Here is a 25,001-nt window from a genome sequence, read left to right on the forward strand (position 1 = left end):
CAATTTTAAATTATATATACTCCGACTCAGTCTCTAAGTTCGTCGTCATAGATTTCTTAATAGAGGACAAAATGAAGTTTGACGCTTCGTGTTTCAAATTAGCTCCGAAACTACCGTGTGTGATGTCACCGACTTCACACTTCATTTTTTTCGTATTTTCACGACTTCCGCGCAAACGAATTTCCAGAAACATGGCCCGTTAAGCCCCTCTAAAAAGTCAATATACAGTATACTAACGGATTGAAACAGGACATTTTTATGTTAAGTAACGCACGTGATTTCGCTTCCATCATCTTCGGGCAATGTCAGCGTTATTTAGACTAACATGTATATATCAGAGCCTATATCTTGTTTAGAGGCCAAACGTCTCGACAGGACAATTTATCTCGAGCAAATTTCGCGTTGCAATCCACGAGTTGTCTACCTAATTTTTGCTGATTGGTAGCTACGTGGGACCTACTGGACGCCGTCGAAATTTATGACACCAGGGTGTTTGGTGCGCGAACTTAAAAGTGGTGACGCCACCTTCTTTTCGCGCTCTTTCTGGCTTACCAAACACCTTCTTACTGCGAGCGTAGTGATTTTGGAACCACGAAATAGTAATTTGCTTGTATGAAAAAAAAAGCTTTTGTCTGTGTGTGTTCGTTGGACAATTCATCATTTCTATGGACTTACGTGTCAAAAACACGGTATATTCATCGGGCACGTGATACGGTGCGGGACTCCGCGATGAACATTTGAGGCTTTTCGATTCCACCCATGCTTGAACGTAAAAGGGCATTCTCGCGTTTCTCCTGTATCCAAATGTGGCCGCCGTCGCAGGGAATTCCATTAGCCAGCGCGCTCGATCTTAGCAGCACGCCACCTTACCTGTTAACTTACTATGGCTTTTTTTTTCAAGTCACAAGAACTACTCCATACTTCACATGCGAAATTTCAGAACGGGTAGTCCGTACGCTCAGATAAGGTAATAACAATTTGTGGTGTTTAACGTCCCAAAATGACCATATGACTATGACAGACGCCGCAGTGGACGGGTCCGGAAAATTGGACCACATAGGTTTCTTTAGCGTGCACCCTATGAGCACTCTGGCTTACAGCATTTTCGATTGCATCGAAACTGCAGCCGCCACAGCCGGGATTCAATCGCGCGACGTGCGGGTCAGCAGCCAAGTACCCCAGTCACTATAGACCACCATGGCGGGGCACTCAGATAAGGTAAGGGCACGTTAACGACCATGGACATGGATTGACTCGGTAATAAAATGACCATCATAGGCCGTACAGAAGAGCGCGGTGACAAATGTTCCATATCGCCAGTCAGGGCGAGGATGTCCCGTAAAAATGTGATGTTAATCGAAACGATTAATTGCGGATTTTGTCGAAGTGTATTTATTTAAAAGCATGAATATGTCGAGATTGCATCAAGGTAATGTTGCCGTTACTGTAACGAATAGCACTTAAGTGGCACAATTATTAGCCAACACTTTGTACCATTGATCAAACATTGGCCACCATTTGGCGAACACACTTCTACACTAACCGACATTAACCAACATCAAGCATACCTATATAGTCAAGGTTAGCGGTCATTTAGTCATACTCGGCAGCATTACGATGAGTAGCGAATGTTACTAATTATTTATCTAACAAACTACAATTCGCAGGAGTAGTCAGGAAAGCATTGGAGGGAATGCAAAGTAGCAGAGCTGCTGGTGAAAATTAGGTGACATTAGATCTGCTGCAAGACGGAGGACAGATTGTGTTAGAAAAACTGGCCACCCTGTTTACCAAGTGGCTCCGGAGGGGGAGGATATACCAGAATCTTGGAAGAATACTACCGTGATCTTAATCTACACAAAAGAGGGACGACAAGAACTCGAAGAATTGAAGGCCGATCTGATTGCTCTCCACCATATACAAGCTATTTACAAAGGCTATTAGTAACAGAATTAAGACACCATCAGAATGCAATCAACCAAAGTATCAAGAAGGATTTTGTGCAGGCTACTCAAAAATCGACCACACTCATATTATTAATCAGGTACTGTAGAAGTGCTCAGAATACAGCCAACCACTATACATAGCCTTCATAGATTACGAGAAGGCGTTTGATTCAGTATAAATATCAGCAGCCATGCAGACACTGCGGAATCAGGGTGTCGATGAAGCACATGTAAACATTCTGTAAGAAATCTACAGCGGATCAACTGCCACCATAGCGCTCCATAAAGAAAGCGACAGAATACCAATAAAGAAGGGTGTAAGACAAAGGAGTACGATCTCCGCAATGCTGTTCACAGCATGTTTACGGGAAGTTTTCATAGGCCTAGAATGGGTACCTTAGTAACGTGAGCTTCGCCGATGACGTTGCGTTGCTGAGTAACTGAAAGGACGAATTACGATTCATGATTTGAATTTTACAAAGAAAGCATAAAGGTAGGTCTTGAAATTAATCTGCGAAAAACTGCGGTAATGTACAACAACCTCGGAAGAGAACAGCAATCCGAGATAGGTAGCAGTGCCCTTGAAGTTCTAAAGGTGTACGTCTACTGAAAACAGGTACAGATAACTGCGGAGCCGAACCACGAGATTTGAAGTAACTAGAAGAATACCACTGGAGTGGAGCACATTAGGCAAGCATTCTCAAATCATGACCGTATTAGTAAGGACTAATCAGTACTGGTTGTAATAATATTAATACTATCTGGTATGTTACGCAACAAAACAACGAAGAGATTATGATGCACGCCGGAGATGGAAGGTTCGAGAAAATTCAACCGTCTGCTGTGCTCTTCAACGTGTGCCGATAGCGCACAATACACAGACGTCCACCATTTCGCCTAAGTCGCAATGCCACAGCCACGGCTGCGATCGAAGCCGCCACCTTCGGAACAGCTGCCGAGTACCATAACCAGTGTTCCACCGAGGCGTACCGATCTAATTGTACGCTGGTAAACACGATACGTAACGTAATCACCGTTCACCTATGCCACAAGCTGGGTCCGCAAAGTGAGTTTTTGATACAAAACCCCCGTGGTTGTCAATGTGACCATGAGCTTCTCGCTCAAGAATAGTTACGTTAAGCGTCGAGCACACAAAACAAACACGCAGATAAGCGTGCGAGCACGGGCTTCATGCACTCTATAGAGCACTCGGACGAACCGTTTCGAAATTTTTGTTTGCCCGCCAATGTTTATCATTGCGGCAAATTGCGACAGCCTACTGCGTAAGCGAATGGACGTAAACCTAACTCTATCGGCAACGAGCTTTTCAGTGAAGTAATGGTATCTCGAGGACAAGCTATTGGAAGCTTCGTTCTTTAAGTATTCCGCACCCCAACACATGCCCTGAAACAACTGAGTCTATTCCTACTGGAAGAAAACTACAGTAACCACGTGCACATTTACACGGATGGCTCTACTACGCCGTCTAGTTCAGGTGGAGCAGTGGTTATACCATCACAAGGGATAACTCGGTGTTTTAAGACTTCACATGTGACAAGTTCCACGACGGCAGAACTCGAGGCTCTGCGCAATGCACTGGAACACATCAATTCAGAAGAAAGACCAGGTAAATGGGCTGTGTTTTCTGACTCAAAACCAGCGTTACAGTGCCTGATATCAGTTCTCCGACGCGGATGCCACGACCAGTTGACCTACCAAACCGTGAAACTTCACCACCTGTTAATACAAAAAGGCCATGACATCGTCTTTCAGTGGTTACCTGGGCATAGTGGCATAGGCGGCAATGATTCTGCAGATCATGCTGCTCGCACGTCACATAAAGAAGCGAACAGCGTTCCGATACCGCTTTCAAGAGCGGATGCGGCGAGGCAGATTCGTCAACTGGCCCGCAGTCTCACACTGACTGAGTGGAACACACCAAGCATACGACGTACACGACTGCACGAGCTCGACCCTTCACTACAACTCCGGCCTCCACCCGGCCTACATCGACGTGACGCTTCGCTTCTCTATCGCCTTTGGCTGGGAGTTGCTTTCACGAAAGCTTATACCACGTTAATCAGAATTACTGACAGTGCGGCGTGCGATGTTTGCGGCACCGACGAAAATATCGAACACCTGCTGTGTCATTGTCCTCGATTTGCCTCAGAGAGACAAGTACTTGCCAACGCAATGCGGCGACTGGATGATCGGCCTCTTTCTGTGCAGGTGCTATTACAGCAACGTACACATGCCTCGACAGCCCACAAGGCAGTGAAAGCCCTGCTGCGTTTCTTGAGAAAGACAGGCTTGTGTGAACGCCTCTGACATGCGGTAGAGTTCTACACGCTGCAGTGAAATTACTGTCAGTCTCTCCCCCACCCCCTTTTTCCCTCTCTTCCCTCTCTTCCCTCTTTCTCGTCTTTCTTGTCCCCTTCCTTTATCCCCCAGTGTAGGGTAGCCATCCGGATGTCTTTCTGGTTAACCTCCCTGCCTTCTCCCTTTTTGTTGCTTCCTCCTCCTCCCCGCACCCCAACTGTGAGCCACCTAGCATCCCATTTTTTTTTAAAGCAACTCTGTCGGCTGCACAATAGGTCAGCTGGACAATTAACCGTCCCGTCTCAGTGATCAAACAACCGGTACCCTCGTCCAGCGCATCTGCAACGCGGGCTGCTCTGAGCACGGCTTCTGCAAGTAACCAGAGTGAGTGACAAAAAAGTGTGACTGTTCCAGGACAATATTGTCACGTCTTAATGAGTACTATAACGACACTCCAGTACCCCCCCCCCCCCTTTTTTTTCCTACTGTTACAAACTCTTATTCTCGCTCAGACTTTCTTCTCAGCACAGGGCAGCAAAGCGCCGTAGTTTTGGAACCTTAATTCCTACAAATCAATCAATATATGTGTTGTATAGTCGTCATCAATTGATTGATTGATTGATTGATTGATTGATTGATATGTGAGGTTTAATGACCCAACACCACCATATGAATATGAGAGAAGTCCTAGCGAAGGGCTCCGGAAATTTCGGCCCCCTGGGGTGTACTAACGTGCACCCAAATCTGAGCACACGGGCCTACAGCACGTTATCGATTGAAGGTTATCGCTTCCCTCGGATGGCCATGAAGCGGTATTCCGTTGACTGTGCGTGTAGCACTGCGTTCCATCGGAACAACGAAGCTAGTTGCGAATCACGGTCCCATCTGTTTGCCCAGCTGTTCGGTCGTGCCTATGCGCTAGTGCGGAAATGTAAGCAGCCGCAAAAGCGACGATATTCGCCGCAGCCATGGACGTTTGCTCCGCAGGTGAGTCAATTATGAAGGCATGTCGTCATGCGAATCTATAATAATTCGATATCACCAACTGTAGCATCAACAGCGTATCTCCGTGAGGTGCCGTGAAATATGTTGCAACTGGCGCGCGAATATTCGAAAACCTCGCATAGTGGATCGAACAGTGGTCCCGCAGGAGGGTATTTGTTTGGTAAAGTTGTACGAAAGAAGTGAAAATTCGCAGAGCTCGTTTTCTTTATTCTTTATTCGAAGTGTACCTGCAGCGCCCGAAGGCGTTATAGCAGGGGGGTTACAGATTCGAAAGAAACAAATTTTCATTTACAGCAGACACTTGTACACTTGTGAGCCCATTCCACTCATGTATTGTTCTGACAAAAAAGGAATTTGCAAAAATTCCAGTCCTGGGACGGTATTCCTTCAGTTTAAAAGGATGATCAATTCGATTTGACAAATAATACGGCGTCTGTAAATACATATCCTTAATGATTCCAGTTTTATTATTAAATACTAGACATAAAAGTTTTAATCGCAATTTTCTTCTACGCGATGAAAGCAGCTCCCAATTCAATTCTTGTTTCATAGCAGTAGAGCTTTCCCGCCATTGATACCGTCCCAGAACGAACCTTGCCGCCCTGTTCTGTATTTTTCTATCTTATCACTATTTTATTTGTTAAATAAGATAATAATCATAACATATTAATAATAATGTCAGGGTTCTAACGTCTCAAAACCTCAACTTAGACCAACCGAGGTTCTTTAACATGCACATAAATCTAAGTACAAAGTACTCCGAAATTTCGGTCTCAATCAAAAATGCAGCCGCCGCTGCCTGGATTATATCCCGCGACCTCCAGCTTAACAGCCGAGTGTCATAACCACTAGATCATGACGGTGGGGCAGAACTAACAGACAACACTGCCAAGGAAAGTATATTGGACAGGTTTGTAGTAAACACAATGTAAGCGTGAAGAAAGAAAAGTGATAAAGGAAAATATTTCCGTGGGCAGGGACCGTAACCGGCGACGGCCGAATAACGCGCCCAAGTTGGTGGTTTATGATACGGCGCGCACCTCTGAAGAAAACATGGATGAAAGTAGGATGAAGACAACAGACAAGGCGTTTTGCTTGTCGCTTTCGTCCTACTTTGCGTTTCTCTTCGTTCGTTTGTTTGCTTGCTTACAGCCTGTGAGGAGTGATAGGGTCTGTTGGCTAGGTTTTAGAGACACTGTTACTTGTAAAAAAAATGCTCATTGCTGGGATGCAATAATTAAAAAAAGTGCGAATGGCCGCCAAAAGAAAAGAAAATATCAGTGACGCAGTATGATTAATTTATTACCTTTGGGCATAGACATAAAAACGTTCAAGTTACAGGTTCATACTCGGGCACGTGCACAACGCTCAGTTATCTATAGATGGCCGGATGTGCAACGCCTGTTCACGCTCTCTCAATATATAGCTGTGTGCGCGCGTGAAAACACGCCTTATTTTGTTGGTTTGTTTCTGGCGTTGCATTGGTGAAGCACGGTACGTTAATCTGGTTAGCTGATTATTCGAAGATTTGAGCAGCACCAAGGGCTAGACAAGAAGGCACGGAAACGATGAGAAAAATTGATTGAAAAAAAAAAGAGGCGGGATCGTCAATATTCGATGGCGAAAAAGAAACCTTAAAAAGAATAATTATACCGAAATGAAATTTCTAATATATATTATCTTATGCAACAATTACAGTTCCTTGCTAAATTGAATACACGTATTTATATATTCAAAATGGAACGGTGAAGCCAACCGGATCTAAATCGGAGTGAAATAGAGCTCGTTTTACCCGGATCCTGATTTTTGTTTCTGTTTTATGTTTAACTGTTTGGTCGGAAGTAAAATATAGTAGCACGAGACCAAGTTAATTTTACCAAGAAAACGTTGAAGACACGAAGTGCGAATAATTGTGATGTAGTCTACAGACACAGTAACACATGATTACTTACACAGTTTTACAAAATAAATTTTACGCATAAGTACACCACAAAAACTGAACTTCAATATACGCCGATTAAAGCTAAATAAGTTCGTGCATGTGTGTGTGTAAAAAAACACACAGTGCGAGAGTTAGTGGTCTACTTGAGCCTTCATTCTACACCGCAGATCTTCTTTGAGGGTAGTAGTCAACCACGAATACAAAAATAAACTAGTGCACATAACAGTACACCTTGATCATGATCACATGAACAATTGAGAGCTTGTGTGAAGACAGACGGTCTACTCAAGCGAGTTAACTCTCGCGTTGCTTATTCTGCTGCCATCTATACTTCTATAATAATAATAATAATAATAATAATAATAGTAATAATAATAATAATAATAATAATAATAATAATAATAATAATAATAATAATAATAATAATAATAATAATAATAATAATAATAATAATAATAATAATAATAATAATAATAATAATTGCTGGGTATAGGTCGGTGTTGTGTATGAAGGGAAGTAGTGTCTCGTGGTCCTTTTCGACGTACCTGAAGCTAAGCCCACTGGCCGCAAGCATATTCACCTCCATCGAAAATGCGGCCGCCGCATCCGGTATTCGATCCCACGACCTTGCGGGTCAGCAGCAGAGTGGCCTAGCCACCAGACCACCATGGCGACTACGACATGCATTGTGATCGACGACTATCTATAAATTCGTGAAATTTATGCAATCTCATGGCAAGGATATCATGACCAATCTCCAAAAAATGTTGGAATACCTGATTAGTGCACTTTGCAACAATTTACAACGTACATCACTACACAGGAGGAGGACAAGACTAACAAGAGAGAAGGCAGGGAAGTTAACCAGGAACATGCCCGGTTTGCTACCCTACACTGGGGGAATGAAAAAGGGGGCATATAAATGGGAGAGAAAGAGAGTAAAAGGAAGGTAAAGAGAGAAAAAAAAAAGGATTGTCAATCAATGGGCTGACGCGTATGCAGCGGTGGCACTACAAAAAAATTAAAGGTGTTCACATAGGCCTGTAGTCCTCAAAAAGTGCAAGACTGCTTTGACTGCTTTTTGAGCCGACGAAAAACGAGGACGGTGTTGCAGTAGCATCTGCATAATGGGTGGCCGATCGTCCAACTGTCGCAATGCGTCCGAAAGCTTCTGTCTCTCAGAGGCAAATCGAGGGCAACGGCATATCAGATGGTCGATGTCTTCTTCGGTACTGCAGACGAGGCATTCCGCATTGTCGGTCAATCCGATGAGGGTCACTACACGATTATAATAAAGTTAATCATCCCGTATTACTACATAAACCATAAACCCACTCATAATACATGGAATAGTTACCTACGGGGAGCAAGCAATGCTATATTAAGAAAAGAAAACGTTTTTATATTTCTGCCGACATGCCCGATGTTTAGCGTGTCGTTAAAAACGGTATACTGCCCAAACCTAAGAGATCGTATGCAGCACACAATTTCAACCACAAGCAATGAAGGAGCTTTAGGCCAACAAAGCGCTTAAATTACCATTAGCTCAGTCTTCGCAGAGTGAGTGCCTCTCTAAACAGGACGTCGTGTCGCAAAGGGGCGTGATACAAATATAAACACCAGGAATTACGCCTCAAGGTGAAGTTCTCGTCGCAATAAAAACAAGGAACGTCGGCTAACGTAGCTAAGCTGGCTTGGCCTTTATCGAATGCTTTTATTTTTCTCAAAGGCGGAACTGCCATAGCTGCATGCCCGTATGAAAGCCGCTGCATGCGAGGGCTTTAGCCTTGGCGTTTTCTTTACGATCCTACTTGGGTGCACGCGCCAAGCTTCGAAATGCAGATGGTCATCACATTTTTGGTTATACACCGAGCGATATGGGAGCGTTGCCAGGTACGCTTACGCTGACGTGCTCGCACTAAAGAGAAATAGAGAGAGATCGACTCAACGTCAGTGTCAGTGACGTCACGATTTCGCAGACTGACCGTCTCAGCGAGGCAGGAGTGCAAAGAACGGATCATGTACGCCCAGCTGCTGGCCATCATGGTTGCCCTACAGACGACTCCTGACCTCGTGAGTTGCGCATCACGTGTAAACGTATAAGCTTATGTACAGGACTCCGTATTTTCACAGCTTATGTTTCTTGCTGTTCGGAGGGTGTTTTCCGTAGTTTACTTTTTCGAAAAAATTTCAGCGCTTATCAGAGCTTATTTCTGGTAAGTCCCCCATTCTCAGAAATCTGGCGTTTTAATCTTTCATTATAAATTGTTCGAATGTAGTCGAAATAGTAATTATTTCCACTGAAGTTTCTTGCGAACCACTGGCCTGTATACGAACGCCTCTGAGTGGACTGATTTTGTGTCTGAGCGTGTGTTTGTGTTTTTATCTTACTTATTTTTAACCATCTCTCGCTCTCTCTCTTTCAACCCCCTATTCCCCAACCCCAGTGCAGGGTAGCATACCGGATGCTAGCATCTGGTTAACCTCCCTGCCTTCCTTTTTTCTCGTTTCTCTCTCTCCACTCAAGTTGCTTAGCCTTGTTGCTGATAATGCTGCTTCTCCATTATTTCCTATTTTCCTCACTGGTTTTTTTATTTACCCTATTAATAAAGCATTTCATGTGCACTGCTGTAGAATCATGAAAATGTACGTTTGGGCAGCCAGAGTTACAGTTAAGCTGCTCCTCGGCTTTTTCTCTCAGCCTCCCTTATCGATTTGATGAAGCATAAAGGACCTGCTATATATTGCTATTCTCAATACTCCTAAATCTTATATGAAACGACATCTGACCACGATATTATGCGAACCCTGTAAGTGTATATTTTAGGCATCTGGAAGGTTTGACTGCACAAAGATGTATGCACACAAACATATACGGATACTTTAATACAGAATTTGCTCGTATTGCAACCTAACAGCTTGTTTAAGCATACTTTACGAGGTTACTGCCGATGATGGAGCTAGATGCTGTCCTTTCAATCGATGATTCTCAGCTTTCAAAATGCCCTTTGAACGCGGAGAATACCTTTTGAAAATCGGAGTTTATCGGGTAAATTAAAATTGAAAAAAATATTTACTGGTGGATGTTTATCAGATTTGTTTGAATAAATAGAAAAAAAAAACACGGAGATCTGCTTATCTAATAGTTTTAAAATACCGTACGCAAAGCTAGCGAGTTTTGCGGGCGTAGCGTTAGCATTAGTGACTTAATGGAATCCTGCAAGAGGTGAGTGGGAGAGTCTGAATAAACACTGTTCGCCTTTAGAGGCTAGCGGCTAATTTAAACTGAAAAGGCGTCCTTTTGTTCCAAATTAATCTAATGTGTTCGCCGCTGCCCGTGTAGTAGAACTTTTTGGGCTAGGCTAAACTGCTTAATTATAGGCTAACCTTCTAGGTTTGAAACTGCGCAAGGCAGCCTCCCACAGCTCCTCTTTACCCAAGCGTTCAGGACGAAGGAGGAGCGCTTAGGGCACTTCCACGTGATACGATTAGGATTTGCCTTAATTGCGGGGCAATATTTATGGGAAGATTATGGATAGATAGTATAGTATCTCAGATAGAAGCGAGAGAGGGCGATGCGCGAGTCTGCACCTTAAGCCACAGTACTTCGCGCCTGGGCGTGGACTTTGTTATTAGCGGCGGAGAGGATAAACAGCCGAGGTGATATAGCAGCTGCAGGCGTCATAGGAAGAGGGAAAGCAATCGCCCGCAGTGCCGGGAGAAGTTATCGCAACAGAAATTTGCCTATCTAATGTCCGCTCGCAGACAGTTGTGTCAGAGAGAAAGCTCAATGTATGGAAACGTCTAAAACGGCGATATTATGAACATCAGTGCCCTATAGCTGAGAAATTAAGGTAAATGTACGACACCACATGCATTACGGGTGGGACATTTTGGATATGATTCCAATGACGTCAAACCATCCGACTACAATTATTCACTGGCAATTAACACAGTCGCAGGAGAGGAAAAAAAAAACCTTCCGTGCATCACACCACATTATAAAAAAGCTTCTTGTCCGTTTCTGTTTGATTCATAGAAAAAAAAAAGAACCGTTTCGCATTAATATGGCGAACGGCGCGAGTGATTCACAAGCTCCGTTTTCACCTTGTTAGGCTTAGAGTTGCCGTATATGCTACCTTTAGGACAGCACAGTTGCGCCACTGTTTTCCGGGCGCCGCTCACTCCACCTGCAGGAGTTCAGTGTCCCTATTCGCCGAGCGGCAGCTTTGGTGGTTCATTTGCACTGTGGAGAAGCCGACACTACGCAGACGCTTCGCAGATTACAAGCAGATCAGGCGCATTTGACATCGGCTGTTGTTATTCTCGCTGCGCTTCTTCTGTACTCTAGCCATGTTGCCTGTTGGTCGAGAGAAATGTGGTACCAAGTGCATTCCGCATCGATTTTTATAACGTACATCTAATGTGATTAGACGCGGGTGTAGCTGGTGTTACTAGATTGGTGATCACTGAGGAAAGATTAACCGCTTGGCTTCTTTCAATCTATCAACAGCACTGAAAAACTTGCTCTGTTTGTATTACCTACGGATGCAGTGAATACGCTACACATGTAGCCTTGGCGAGCCTGTGCTGGCTGCACACGTCCAGATTGATCAAACGCTAAAAATGAAGGGAGAACTTAAACCATAGACCTATTCGAATCAACGTGTTGCTGCAGCTAGCGCGTGAATATAATGCAGCTTTCAAATGTTAAGTGAAAAGAATGTTGGACGCGACACGGCTGTTGAACAACCATTCACGTCAATCAGCTGTCGTGAGCCGCGATTGTAATACGACTATTCAACGAAGTAGCCCTAGTAGCCCTACTTCTATAATACGAGCCTAATACGCGAGTCGCACGTAGCATGGCTGTCGCACGGCCACTCTCGATAGCTGTCCAGTTCGATTTGAGCTGAAGACTATAAAACTATAGTTGGCTTCCTCACACAGATAACAAATGAGCCGAACGAGACGAAAACATTTTTATCCTCAACTTTCTCTATTGCGGTCAAAAGTGGGAAAATAGTTTTCTATCTGTAAAGGGGAAAAACAGCGGAAGAGAAGACCAAGCTAATGTGTGACCAACTATTAATATGTATCTCACTGGTTCGATGAGCCGATGCACTTTGGCCCAATATTACGTTCCAAGAACGTAAGCATAAAATCAAGGCTTCCAGGCGTGACCGGTGCAACCGAGTTTTGCTTATACTATCATAAAAATTGAAAGAAAGTGAAAATTTTAATAAACAACGCTAGTAATATGAAGCGTGAGCTCTGCTTCTACGCGGGTGGTGAGTGACTTTTTCGCAAGATATTTTAACACACGATGGTGTGCGATACTCTGCTACCTAAAGGTAGCATATACACTAACTCTAGGTAGGCTGGATAAGTGGTGCCATCTAGCGCGGCCCAGTTGAACCAAGCAAGCAGAAGTTTGTTCAATAGCCGCTGTAGTGGAAGCCACAGCAGCAACTTTTGCTGTGCTGCTATAAGTGTCGGTGGCCACGCAGTAAAGGCGGACAACGGTGGGCATGGCAACAGTGACGTTAGAAATAGCACTTTCAGGAGGGTGATTTAAAGATACGCTAACACGATGCGGACCACTCGAACGTGATTTTATTTCAAAATAAGCGCTTCCTTTACACACAACGGGCACTGCGATGTTTCTGGATCGCTGTTTCAGCAAACAACGTCGACTTAACAATTGACTTTAGAGTCCCTTTAACGACCCGGAACGCGCTCAAGGAACGAGTATACATTATATGAATGACAATAATGACGAACGTTTCTCCTTCAATCGAGGCGCGCGGCTTCCGTCGGAGGCCCATCTACAACATCTATCACATGACGAACGCCATCTGGCAAGTGGACGAAGGCATGGAGCTGGGAGCCAATGCCATCGAGTCTGACGTCACTTTCGACAACAATGGTTCAGCACTCTGGTTCTACCATGGCGTGCCATGTGACTGCTTCCGGTGGTGCCAACGTTACGAAGAAGTGCCGAAGCTCCTGCGGTATCTGCGACGAACCACGGGTAACTTTCTTTACCTTCATGGCTTGTCTGAAAGCGCAATAAAACATTACACCCCCCCCCCCCCCCCAAAAAAAAAGAAAAATCACAGCACATCCATGTAGTGAATGATGAGTGGGGCGAACCGTCCATGCGTCCGTCTGTACGTAAGAGTGCCCGTTCGTGCGTCCATCCGTGCGTCAGTTCATCCGTACGTGCACCCATTCGTGCGTCCGCCCGTGCGTCCGCCTATACGTGCGTCCGTCCGTCCATGTGTCTGTCAGTTTGCTTGTCTGTCTGTCCATCCGTGCGTCCGTCCGTGTATGTAGTGAACACTTCAAGTACTGCCATCTCGCTTTTTTTGTCATATAATATACGAGTAGCACCATGCAGCGGACAATCCAAAGAGTAAACGAGAGTATGTAGCACATTTCTACTGTCAGCGCTTTGCTCACCCAGAGAGCGTAATAACCATTCCATGCTACGTTTTGCGTAACATGTGTACATGCGGATATGTGTCCTAGGGTTGGTATGTGCCACTGGCATGCGGGTATGTGTCACAGGTTACGCACTACGACGACGGGGGACACAGAAGCCACGCCATAAGGAAGCTTCGCCCCTAAAAATAACATACACACACACACACACACACACACACACACACACACACACACACACACACACACACACACACACACACACACACACACACACACACACACACACACACACACACACACACACACACACACACACACGCACACACACACACACACACACACACACACACACACACACACACAGGACGTAACATAATGTGTGCTCTGTATCCACATATATTACTCATATCGGTGGTGACTATTAATATACTTTTATATGTTCTTGACGCTTTCATGACGATAGACTGGCTTTTCCGTCTTTCTCTCTCTCTCTCTCGATTGTTTAGCTTTTTTTTTCCGGCTGTTTGCTGTGGCGAGCCAAAACTAAATGCTCGGTGTTTTTTCACATTAATATTTCAACCGAAAATAGCTTTTGTTCTGTTTTCTTTTTTCGCGATACTTTTTTTTGCGGTTCAGCAGCCGTGATACAAAATATTAAGTTAAGCAAAAGAAGAGAGTGAAAAAGAAAGAGAGGGGTGTTTTTTTTATTATCGGAAAGTGAGAGGTCGGCCTCTGCTGCTTGTTGATCTCGCATGTTACTATGCACGCGGGAGTTCGATGATGGAAAATAAAATGAGCGGCTAATTATAAAGATAAGGCAAGGACAAATAAAAATGGACAAAGGAGAAGACCAGTGGTGATATATATATATATATATATATATATATATATATATATATATATATATATATATATATATATATATATATATATATATATATATATATATCATCATCATCATCAGCAGCAGCCTGACTCCGTCCACTGCAGGACAAAGGCCTCTTCCATGTTCCGCCAGCTAACCCGGTCCTGTGCTTGCTGCTGCCAATTTATACCCGCAAACTTCTTAATCTCGTCTGCCCACCTAACCTTCTGTCTCCCCCTAACCCGCTTCCCTTCTCTGGGAATCCAGTTAGTTACCCTTAATGACCAGCGGTTATCCTGTCTACGCGCTACATGCCCAGCCCATGTCCATTTCCTCTTCTTTATTTCAACTATGATATCCTTAACCCCCGTTTGTCCCCTAATCCACTCTGCTCTCTTCTTGTCTCTTAAGGTTACACCTACCATTTTTCTTTCCATTGCTCGCCGCGTCGTCCTCAATTTAAGCTGAACCCTCTTTGTAAGTCTCCAGGTTTCTGCTCCGTAGCTAAGTACCGGCGAGATACAGCTGTTATATACCTTCCTCTTGAGGGATAGTGGCAATCTACCTGTCATAATTTGAGAGTGCTTGACGAATGTACTCCACCCCATTCTTATTCTTCTAGTTACTTCAATCTCGTGGTTAGGCTCTGTGGTTATTACCTGCCCTAAGTAGACATAGTGTTTCACAACTTCAAGTGCACTATTATCTATATCGAAGCGCTGCTCCTTTCCGAGGTTGTTGTACATTACTTTCGTTTTCTGCAGATTAATTTTAAGACCCACCTTTCTGCTCTCCTTGTGTAACTCCGTAATCATGAGTTGCAATTCGTCCCCTGAGTTACTCAGCAATGCAATGTCATCGGCGAAGCGCAGGTTACTAAGGTATTCTCCATTAACTGTTATCCCTAACTGTTCCCATTCTAGGTTTCTGAAAACGTCCTGTAAGCACGCGGTGAATAGCATTGGGGAGATTGTGTCCTCCTGCCTTACACACTCATCTTGATTGGTATTCTGTTGCTTTCTTTATGAAGCACTATGGTAGCAGTTGATCCCTTGTAGATTTCTTCTGGAAGAAATCTACAAGGTGATATATATATATATATATATATATATATATATATATATATATATATATATATATATATATATATATATATATATATATATATATATATATATATATTCCCACGTTTAAATTCACATATAAACCCAAAAAAGTGGATGGGGGATGGCCGCCGTGACAGCTAAGTGGTTAGAGCGTCGAACGCGTTATTCGAAGGCCGTAGGTTCGATTCCTGCTCATGGCAGGCTATGTTTTCACCCACTTTTCTTTCTTCTTATTTACATTGGTACTAATAACTTCCCCTATACATTCTTTGGCATTATTGTCTGTTAGATCTCAGTAACATTGTGTCAAAACACGAAAACGAGCCCTATATATATATATATATATATATATATATATATATATATATATATATATATATATATATATATATATATATATATATATATATATATATATATATATATATATATATATATATATATATATATATATATATATTATGACCACTCGGTTGTAGCGAGGTTTATTGGCCGTGAACTCGGGAACGAACAAGCGCAACGGACCCGACAAAGAAGCGCTCGTGCCAAGCAGATGATGATTGTCAGCCAGAACGTATGATGATGATTGACTGTTGTTCAGATGAGGATGAAGCGCATAATAGATGCCTACACTGATTCCCCCCCCCCCCCCCCCCGTGGAAGCGGCCAGCCTGGCCGCTGCGGGCGGGTAGTCAAGGTGACGAGGAACGTCGTGTGAAAAGCTTCATGCGGGAAACGTGTACAATTTCGGTGCTGTGGTAACGACGGTCAGTTGGCACGACAAGAGGCGTCACACGATAGTTGACAGGTGAAGTCTGCTCTAAAACAACATATGGGCCGATGAATCGAGGCTGGAACTTGTCGCAGAGACCAGGTGTGCGAATTGGTGTCAATAGCAGCACCTCGTCACCCGGTCGGAATGATACCACACGATGAGAGGTGTCGTAGACGGCCTTCCTTGCTTGTTGCGTAGCTTCCGTGTTCATACGAGCACGCTGGCGGCACTGGGCAAGGCGAGAAATATATTCTTCGCAAGAAGATGGTGATGTATGGCCATTGCTGGTGAAGAAGGAAACATCGATAAAGAAAGTAGGTGAACGTCCGTAAACGAGATAAAACGGTGAGTAGCCTGTTGTGCGCTGAACAGCGGTGTTGTAGGCGAAAGTGAGGAACAGTAGAAGTTTATCCCAGTTTCTGTGATCCGGTTGAATGTATACGGCTATCATGTCGGCAAGGGTTCGATGAAATCTCTCGGTCAGACCATTTGTTTGAGGATGGTAGCTAGACGCCATCTTGTGTGTGGTACCAGAAACGCGAAGAACTTCACCTAAAAGCTGTGATAAGAACACCTTTCCACGGTCACTCAGAAGTACACGAGGTGCACCATGACGTAGTATTATGGCCTGAAGGACGAAGTCAGCAACTTCCGATGCTGAACCAGTAGCTACTGAAGTTGTCTCGGCGTAGCGTGTCATATGGTCTACGGCGGTGACTATCCATCTATTTCCGGCACCAGTAACAGGAAGGGGTCCATAAAGATCGACACCGACGACCTCGAAAGGTGTTGTAGGGCACGTCATTGGCTGTAACTGACCAGCTGGGGGAGATGTCGGAAGTTTGCGAAGTTGACATGGAGAGCAGGAACCCACGTACTTTGCTACGCTGGTAGAAATCCCAGGCCAATAAAAGCGGCTTCGAATGCGGTCGTAGGTTTTGTGAAAGCCTAGGTGGCCAGCAGTCAAATCGTCATGAAAGGTGTTAAGTACATGATGTTGAAGAGCGCGTGGCAGAACAGGTACCCAGCGTGTGCCGTCAGGATGATATGTGTGACGATACAGCACACCGTCCTGAAACTTGAAGTGTTCGAGTTGTCGACGAAGGCGTGCATTGGGTGGACGCGTAGCTCCTGAAAGGTGGTCTATAATTCGCCGACAATACGGGTCAGCCTGCTGGTGAGAACTGAAGGGTTGTTCATCGTCGATCGGCGGTTGGTACAGCGAGGCGAGCAAGGCAACAGAAGTGGGAGTCACGTCCGCACTGGTGTCGTTGGAGGTGGCAGCTGGAGTGTCGAACGACGCTGTAGGTAGTGGGCAACGAGAAAGAGCGTCGGCGTCTTGATGTTTTTTGCCCGATTTATAAATAATCTCAAACTGATACTCCTGTAGGCGTAAAATCCAACGACCCAAGCGTCCAGACAAGTTCTTCATTGTAGAAAGCCAGCATAAGGCGTGGTGGTCCGTTACGATGGTGAATTGACGGCCGTACAGATAAGGACGGAACTTTTGTATGGACCAAACCACAGCGAGGCACTCCTGCTCAGTAATGGTATAGTTTTTTTCGGTAGAAGTTAGCACTCGGCTAGCATATGCGATGACCCTTTCCCGTCCAGAGTTATCGCGTTGGAGGAGAACAGCACCTATACCGCAGCCGCTGGCGTCGGTATGTAGGAGTGTTGGGGCGGTGTCATCAAAATGGCAGAGTACAGGTTCTGACGTCAAAGCTTTCTTCAATAGGTGAAACGCCGACTGACATTCCTCGGACCACACAAAGGGTGCATTAGATGCAAGTAGTTTGTGAAGTGGCGCAGCTATTGAAGCGAAATTTTGTATGAAGCGACGAAAATATGATGCGAGGCCAAGAAAACTTCGCAAATCCTTAAGTCTTGTGGGGCATGGAAATCGAAGGACGGCAGCGATCTTTTCGGGGTCAGGGCGAATACCGTCCTTGCTGACGACATGACCGAGAACCTTGATGGATTTGGTGGCGAAACGGCACTTCTTAGTGTTCAGCTGCAGACCCGCACCGGCGAGGCATGTTAGGACGTCATCCAAGCGGCGCAGGTGCTGAGAAAACGTTGCTGAAAAGATGATAATGTCATCAAGGTAGCAGAGACACGTCTTCCATTTCAGACCACGCAGGACGGTGTCGATCATGCGTTCAAACGTCGCGGGCGCATTGCAGAGCCCGAAAGGCATCACGTTAAATTCGTATAGGCCATCGGGGGTTGCAAATGCCGTTTTTTCTTTGTCGTCATCGTGCATGGGAATTTGCCAATATCCCGAACGCAAATCAAGGCTTGAAAAGTATTCGGCGCCTTGGAGTGAATCAAGGGCGTCGTCGATGCGTGGCATGGGGTATACGTCCTTGCGTGTGATGTTGTTAAGTGCCCGGTAATCAACGCAAAAGCGCACGGAGCCATCTTTTTTCCGTACCAAAACAACAGGGGATGACCAAGGGCTAGTTGATGGACGAATTATTTCTCGTTGGAGCATATCAGCGACGTTTTCCTCGATGATTTTTCGCTCAGCGCGAGACACGCGGTACGGGCGGCGATGTACAATAGATGTTCCCTCCGTCTGAATGCGATGCGCTGCAGTGGTAGTTCGGCCCAACGTTGAAGAGCAGGTGTCGAAAGAATCGGCGTGTTTCGTTAATAACGCAAGCAACTGCTGCGCCTGCATAGCTGTTAAGTCATCACTGATAAGAGCTGTGAAGGGAGAGGATGAGGCAGGCTTACTCATAGAACGGTCGTTGGTAGAGGCAGGGTTAAGTGGCGTGACGCTGACAGGCTCAGCATCCACAACACAGGCTACTGCAGTGCCCTCTGGCAGGAGAACTTTCTCTGGCGTTTCATTCGTGGCAATGACGAGCGCGGAGCCATGGTGAAAGCGTACGACACCTGATGCAAGGGCTATGCCTTTTGTGACGCAAGTCGACGAAGGGGACACCAAGACGTCACCGTGGTCGATGTCCTTAGAGATCAGGGTCACAATTCGTTCTTGGTGTGGCGGTAGTTCGAGATCTTCGCGAGCGAACAGGCGTAGAGGCTTGTAGACGCCTTCGTCGAACATGGAGTCCGTATTAGTTAGGTGCAGAATCCGTTCACCACAACATATAGCGGCTGAAGAAGAAGATAGGAAGTCCCACCCTAGAATTAGCTGGTGAGAGCACCGGGTAAGCACAGTGAACTCGATGTAATGCAAAATGTCATCAATAAACACACGAGCAGTACAAAGAGCAAAAGGGCGGATAGCGTTCCCCTGGGCTCCGACTAGATTGGGTCCATTATAAGGTGTCATTACTTTCTTCAGGCGTTTGCACAAATCATACCTAATCACAGAAACTGTAGCACCGGTGTCCACCAAAGCGTCCACGAGAACTCCTTCCACCGTAACAGAAACCATGTTGAACGGGCGTGCTGGAGGAATATGAGTCCTACTGTTACATGCAGTTTCTCCTCCGAAAACTGCATCATTCAGTTTTCCGACCGGTTATCAGTATTAAACGAGGCTGGCCGAAGAGGAGAGGAGGAGCGACGGAAGGGCGAAGGTGATCGGCGTCGGCTTGAACGGTAAGTGTTCCGCATCTCAGTCGACGCGGGCGGAGATGGAGACCGCTGCTGTCCAGATGAATAACGCCGAGCGTAAGAATCCCCTCTGGAAAAGTCCCGTTCGCGCATGTCGTACCCGCGACGCTCGTCCTGCTGGCGCTTGCGGCAGAAACGCGATATATGGCCACGATATCCACAGTAAAAGCATGTTGGGCGAGACGGGCGCCAAGGCGGGTAGTAGAGGTCATTCGGCCCACCGGGAGATAGCGCACTCAAGTGGACTGACGGAGGGTCGGGTGGGATTAGCCGGAAGTGGACCGGTGGTGCAGCAGCAACCGGCGTGAATGATGGCAGCGGTGAAGTAGAGTTTACGTTGCGAGGAGGTGCAGCAGCAACTTGCGCGTACGTTGGAGGGCTAGACGGAGGTGGCTGGACGTAGGCTGGACCGGTGAATGATGTTAGTTCCTCCCTTACGATGTCACGGAGGGCCATGCTTGAAGGCTGTGTGACAGATGGAGAAGGTTGTGAGATGCCCATTGATAGAAGTTCTTCTCGTATGATCTCCCGTATCATGTCACGCAGGTCCCGGTCTGCGGTACGGTGTTCACTATTGCCCGACTGAAGGCGAACAGAATCAAGTTCGTCGAGACGCTGACACGTAGAGACGACGTCCGTGACAGTAGAAGGATTCTGGGCAACAAGGGCATTGTAGGCAATGCTTCCGATGCCCTTCAGGATGTGGCGCAGCTTGTCCGACTCGGACATCGAAGAATTGACGCGCCGACAAAGCGCAAGGACATCCTCGATATAAGATGTGTATGACTCGCCGGGATGTTGTTGGCGAGTATCTAGGGCCCTCCTCGCTAGAGCGGATCGAACGGCTGGCGTGCCGAATACTTGGCGAAGCTGCTGCTTGAAGGCAGGCCAGTCGGTGAGGTCGATCTCATGGTTCAAAAACCATGTCTTGGCAACGCCCGTGAGATAAAGCGATACTCGGCGGAGCTTGTTAGAGTCGTCCCAGTGATTAGTTGCGCTTACCCGCTCGTAGTTATCGAGCCAGTCCTCCACATCTTCGCCGCGGAGACCAGCGAAGATCGGAGGGTCACGCTGGTGGTTTACGATGTAAAGAGGAGGGGCTTGCGGCGCAGTGACGGCTTGCGGCGCAGAGACGGGAGCCGAAAGGGCATCCACCCACTCACTCTGAGACATGTTGGCGGACTGAGGGTCCAAGCGGCGGCCTGAACGGAGCTCCAGGGAGTAGGCGTTGTAAATAGAGGTACTGGGAACGTCAATCCACCTCCACCACGTATGACGACTCGGTTGTAGCGAGGTTTATTCGCCGTGAACTCGGGAACGAACAAGCGCAACGGACCCGACAAAGAAGCGCTCGTGCCAAGCAGATGATGATTGTCAGCCAGAACGTATGATGATGATTGACTGTTGTTCAGATGAGGATGAAGCGCATAATAGATGCCTACAATATATATATATATATATATATATATATATATATATATATATATATATATATATATATATATATATATATATATATATATATATATATATGTATATTTACTTTTTGTCCGCTTTCTTGCTTCGTTCCTCGTATGTGCATTTCACTCAGTTAAATTAAATTACAATGGCGTACCAACTAGCCCAAATTAAAGCTTTGCAAAACGTTGTTGAGGCGCAAAATTAGGGAATATGAACGCCAAAGCCACATGGCAGATAGCACTCAAGGGGCTATATCTCCTGTCTCCAGTGTTCTGCAACACCTGTCGTTATCCAATCATGTTCACGCGTCGTCCGCTGGTCAAAGGATGGTAATGAAAAAATACACGGAATAACCAATCACACAGCACTGTTAGGAATATTCCACCTACTGTATCCATCAGAAACCCAGTTAACGTTGAGTTTTATGGCAGGTGATATTCAATGTGAAAAAAAAAAGGAAATCGGTGCATCAACAGAAGCGCACGTAGGGGCCCTTACTCTGTTGGACTTACGCTGTCGCTGTCAATGGTACACTAGGGCGGACAAGTTTTTGTAATATTGTAACGATGTTGAAGGACTCGGGGTGTAATAAAACATATTTATTAAAGGGCGAACCTGTGCCCACAACTCAAAGGGACTATGGTCGTAGCACGTAACAGCAGAACACCAAAGATGTCTTCTTCTTCTGCTTCTTCAACAAGAGTCCCAAGCGCGTGGCGCGCATCAGCAGGGGCCAGCTGGGTTCTCGTGCTATCATCATCGTCTCTGCGCAACACTAGACGGCGCGCATGTATGTCCCTGTGCGCGTGGTGATGGGCGCGTTGTTTGAATGCAGGCACTATGTCGCGGCATAATCCCCCTCCTCATACGCATCGTCCCGATGCGCCAGGCAATGAATAGATTCGTGGTAGGCGTCACTGGTCTTCCGGTGATCTTTCATAGTAAGGCTTCATCCGGAATTCATGTACAACCTCTGTAGGGTTGCGGCGTTTTGAGCTCCCGTGTATAGCGGATCTGACTTGGTAAGTTACATCGCTTACACGATGGAGTATTTCGTAAGGCCCGAAGTAGCGGCTAAAAAGTTTTTTCAGAAAGTCCACGGTGACGCACTGGAGTCCATATCCATACTTTGTCACCTGGTTGAAAATGCGCTTCGGTACGACGCTGATTGTACCGATAGGAGTCGATACGCTGTTGGCGGCGTATTCTGTATCTCGCCATCTGTCGTGCTTCCTCGGCTCTTTGCAGGAAGTAGTCTAGGCCAGGTGGATTGCTGCTTTCATCATTCAGTGGTAACATGACATCCAGTGGAGTGGTGACTCTTCGGCCGAATACAAGTTCAAATGGTGTCACTCGCGTTGTTTCTTGAACGGCTGTATTATATGCGAACGTGATGTAGGGCAATATTTCATCCCACAGTTTATGTTCGACGTCGATATACATTGAAAGTATGTCAGTCAGAGGTCTGTTCAAGCGCTCCGTTAGGCCATTTGTTTGAGGATGGTATGCTGTAGTTCTTCTCTGGTCTGTATGGGTCATTCGCATCAGACATTTCATTAGGTCTGCAGTAAAAGCTGGGCCACGATCTGTAATTACGACGCTGGGTGCACCATGTCTGAGGACTATGTTGTTGATGAAGAACTTGGCAACTTGAAGAGCTGTTGCGGTGTACAGCGAGTCAGTCTCAGCGTAGCGAGTGAGATGGCTACGACTATCCACTTCTTGTGTGCAGTCGATGTCGGAAACGGGCCTAGGAGATCCATACCGACTTGTTGGAATGGGGCATGCGGTGGTTCTATTGACTGGAGGAGGCCTACAGGTTTCACGGATGGAGTTTTGCGTCTTTGACACTCACGGCAAGTTTTCACATAGCGCTGAACTGATGATAACAGTTTTGGCCAGTAGTATTTTAGGTGAATTCTGGCGAATGTACGGCTGACACCCATGTGTCCAGATGTTGGTTCATCATGACATGCGTGCAGAATCTCGTTTCGTAAACGTGCATGTACAACGAGTAAAAACTTGTCACCATAAGGCTTGAAGTTCCTCTTGTAAAGGACCCCTTCTCGAAGACAGAACGAAGGCAGCCCTCTGGATAAAGTGCGCGGCACTTTAACGTTGAGTCCTTGGAGACGCTGTATAAGCGGCAGCAAATTGGGGTCATTTTGTTGTTGTTGAGCGATTTCTGATGCCTGGACGACGCCTAGAAACGCGAAGTCTTCTTCCTCCAGCTCACTCGTCTCCACTGGTGCGCGTGACAGGCAGTCGGCATCGCTGTGCTTTTTCCCAGATTTGTATACCACAGTAACATCGTACTCTTGTAGCCTAAGGCTCCATCTTGCTAGTCAGCCAGAGGGATCCTTAAGATTCGCCAGCCAACACAGGCAATGGTGGTCACTGACTGCTCGGAATGGTCTACCGTAGAGGTACGGCCGAAATTTACTTATGATCCAGATGACCGCGAGACACTCTTTTTCGGTTGCAGAGTAATTTGTCCCAGCCTTCGAAAGCTTGCGGCTGGCATACGCTAGCACTTTTTCTTGGCCGTTTTGCCGCTGGGCTAGAATGGCTCCGAGGCCGACGTTACTTGCATCAGTGTGAACTTCAGTTTCGGCAGTATCATCGAAGTGGGCGAGGATTGGAGAGGCTTGCAGGCGTGTTCTTAACTTATCAAATGCTTCCTGTTGTTCACTTTCCCACATAAAGGGCACCTCGTCTTTTGTCAGATTAGTAAGTGGTTCAGCAATGTTCGAAAAATTTTCCACAAATCGCCGATAGTACGCGCATAAACCCAGGAAGCGACGTACTGGCTTCTTGTCTTTGGGTGTCGGGAACTTCGCGATGGCAGCTGTCTTTTCGGGATCTGGCCGAACGCCGTCGGAGCTGACGACGTGTCCGAGGAATCGAAGCTCTTCAAAAGCGAAGTGGCATTTTTCTGGCTTGATGGTCAAGTCTGCTGAACGAATGGCTTCTAATACTGTGCAGACTCGCTCTAGATGTTGGTGGAATGTAGCGGAAAATACGACAACGTCATCCAGGTACACCAAGCAGGACTGCCATTTCAGTCCCGCGAGGACAGCGTCCATCATTCTCTGAAACGTAGCTGGCGCTGTGAACAGGCCGAATGGAAGCGCTTTAAATTCGTAGAGGCCGTCTGGGGTAATGAATGCCGTCTTTTCACGGTCGCGCTCATCCACCTCGATTTGCCAATATCCGCTCTTGAGATCAAGTGAGGAGAAGTATTTCGCACTCCGTAGTCGATCGAGTGCATCATCGATACGCGGCAGAGGGTATACATCCCGTTTCGTTACGCTGTTCAGTTTCCGATAGTTGACGCAGAATCGAAGGCTGTTATCTTTCTTTTTAACAAGCACTACGGGAGACGCCCATGAACTGCTGGAAGGCTGGATCACGTCATCTGAAAGCATCTCCTCCACTTGTTTCTTGATGACGTCTCTTTCCTTTTGCGATACTCAATATGGGTGTTGGTAAATCGGTCTCGTGGCTTCTTCTGTTATGATCCTGTGTTTTGCAATAGCCG

General features: G+C 46.0%; 1 protein-coding gene across 1 annotated transcript in view; it reads left to right on the forward strand.

Annotated features, from left to right (window-relative positions):
* Nucleotides 1-25,001, forward strand: part of LOC119179876 (uncharacterized) — a 67,807-nt gene that overhangs the window by 26,300 nt on the left and 16,506 nt on the right. The window contains exons 10-12 of the mRNA XM_075870000.1: nucleotides 5,188-5,252; nucleotides 9,192-9,285; nucleotides 13,015-13,246. Of these exons, the coding sequence (XP_075726115.1) occupies nucleotides 5,188-5,252; nucleotides 9,192-9,285; nucleotides 13,015-13,246 (391 nt within the window). The remainder of the gene's footprint in view (nucleotides 1-5,187; nucleotides 5,253-9,191; nucleotides 9,286-13,014; nucleotides 13,247-25,001) is intronic.

The sequence above is a fragment of the Rhipicephalus microplus genome, chromosome 7 (assembly GCF_043290135.1).
Source record: "Rhipicephalus microplus isolate Deutch F79 chromosome 7, USDA_Rmic, whole genome shotgun sequence".
In the NCBI taxonomy this organism is placed as follows: domain Eukaryota; kingdom Metazoa; phylum Arthropoda; class Arachnida; order Ixodida; family Ixodidae; genus Rhipicephalus; species Rhipicephalus microplus.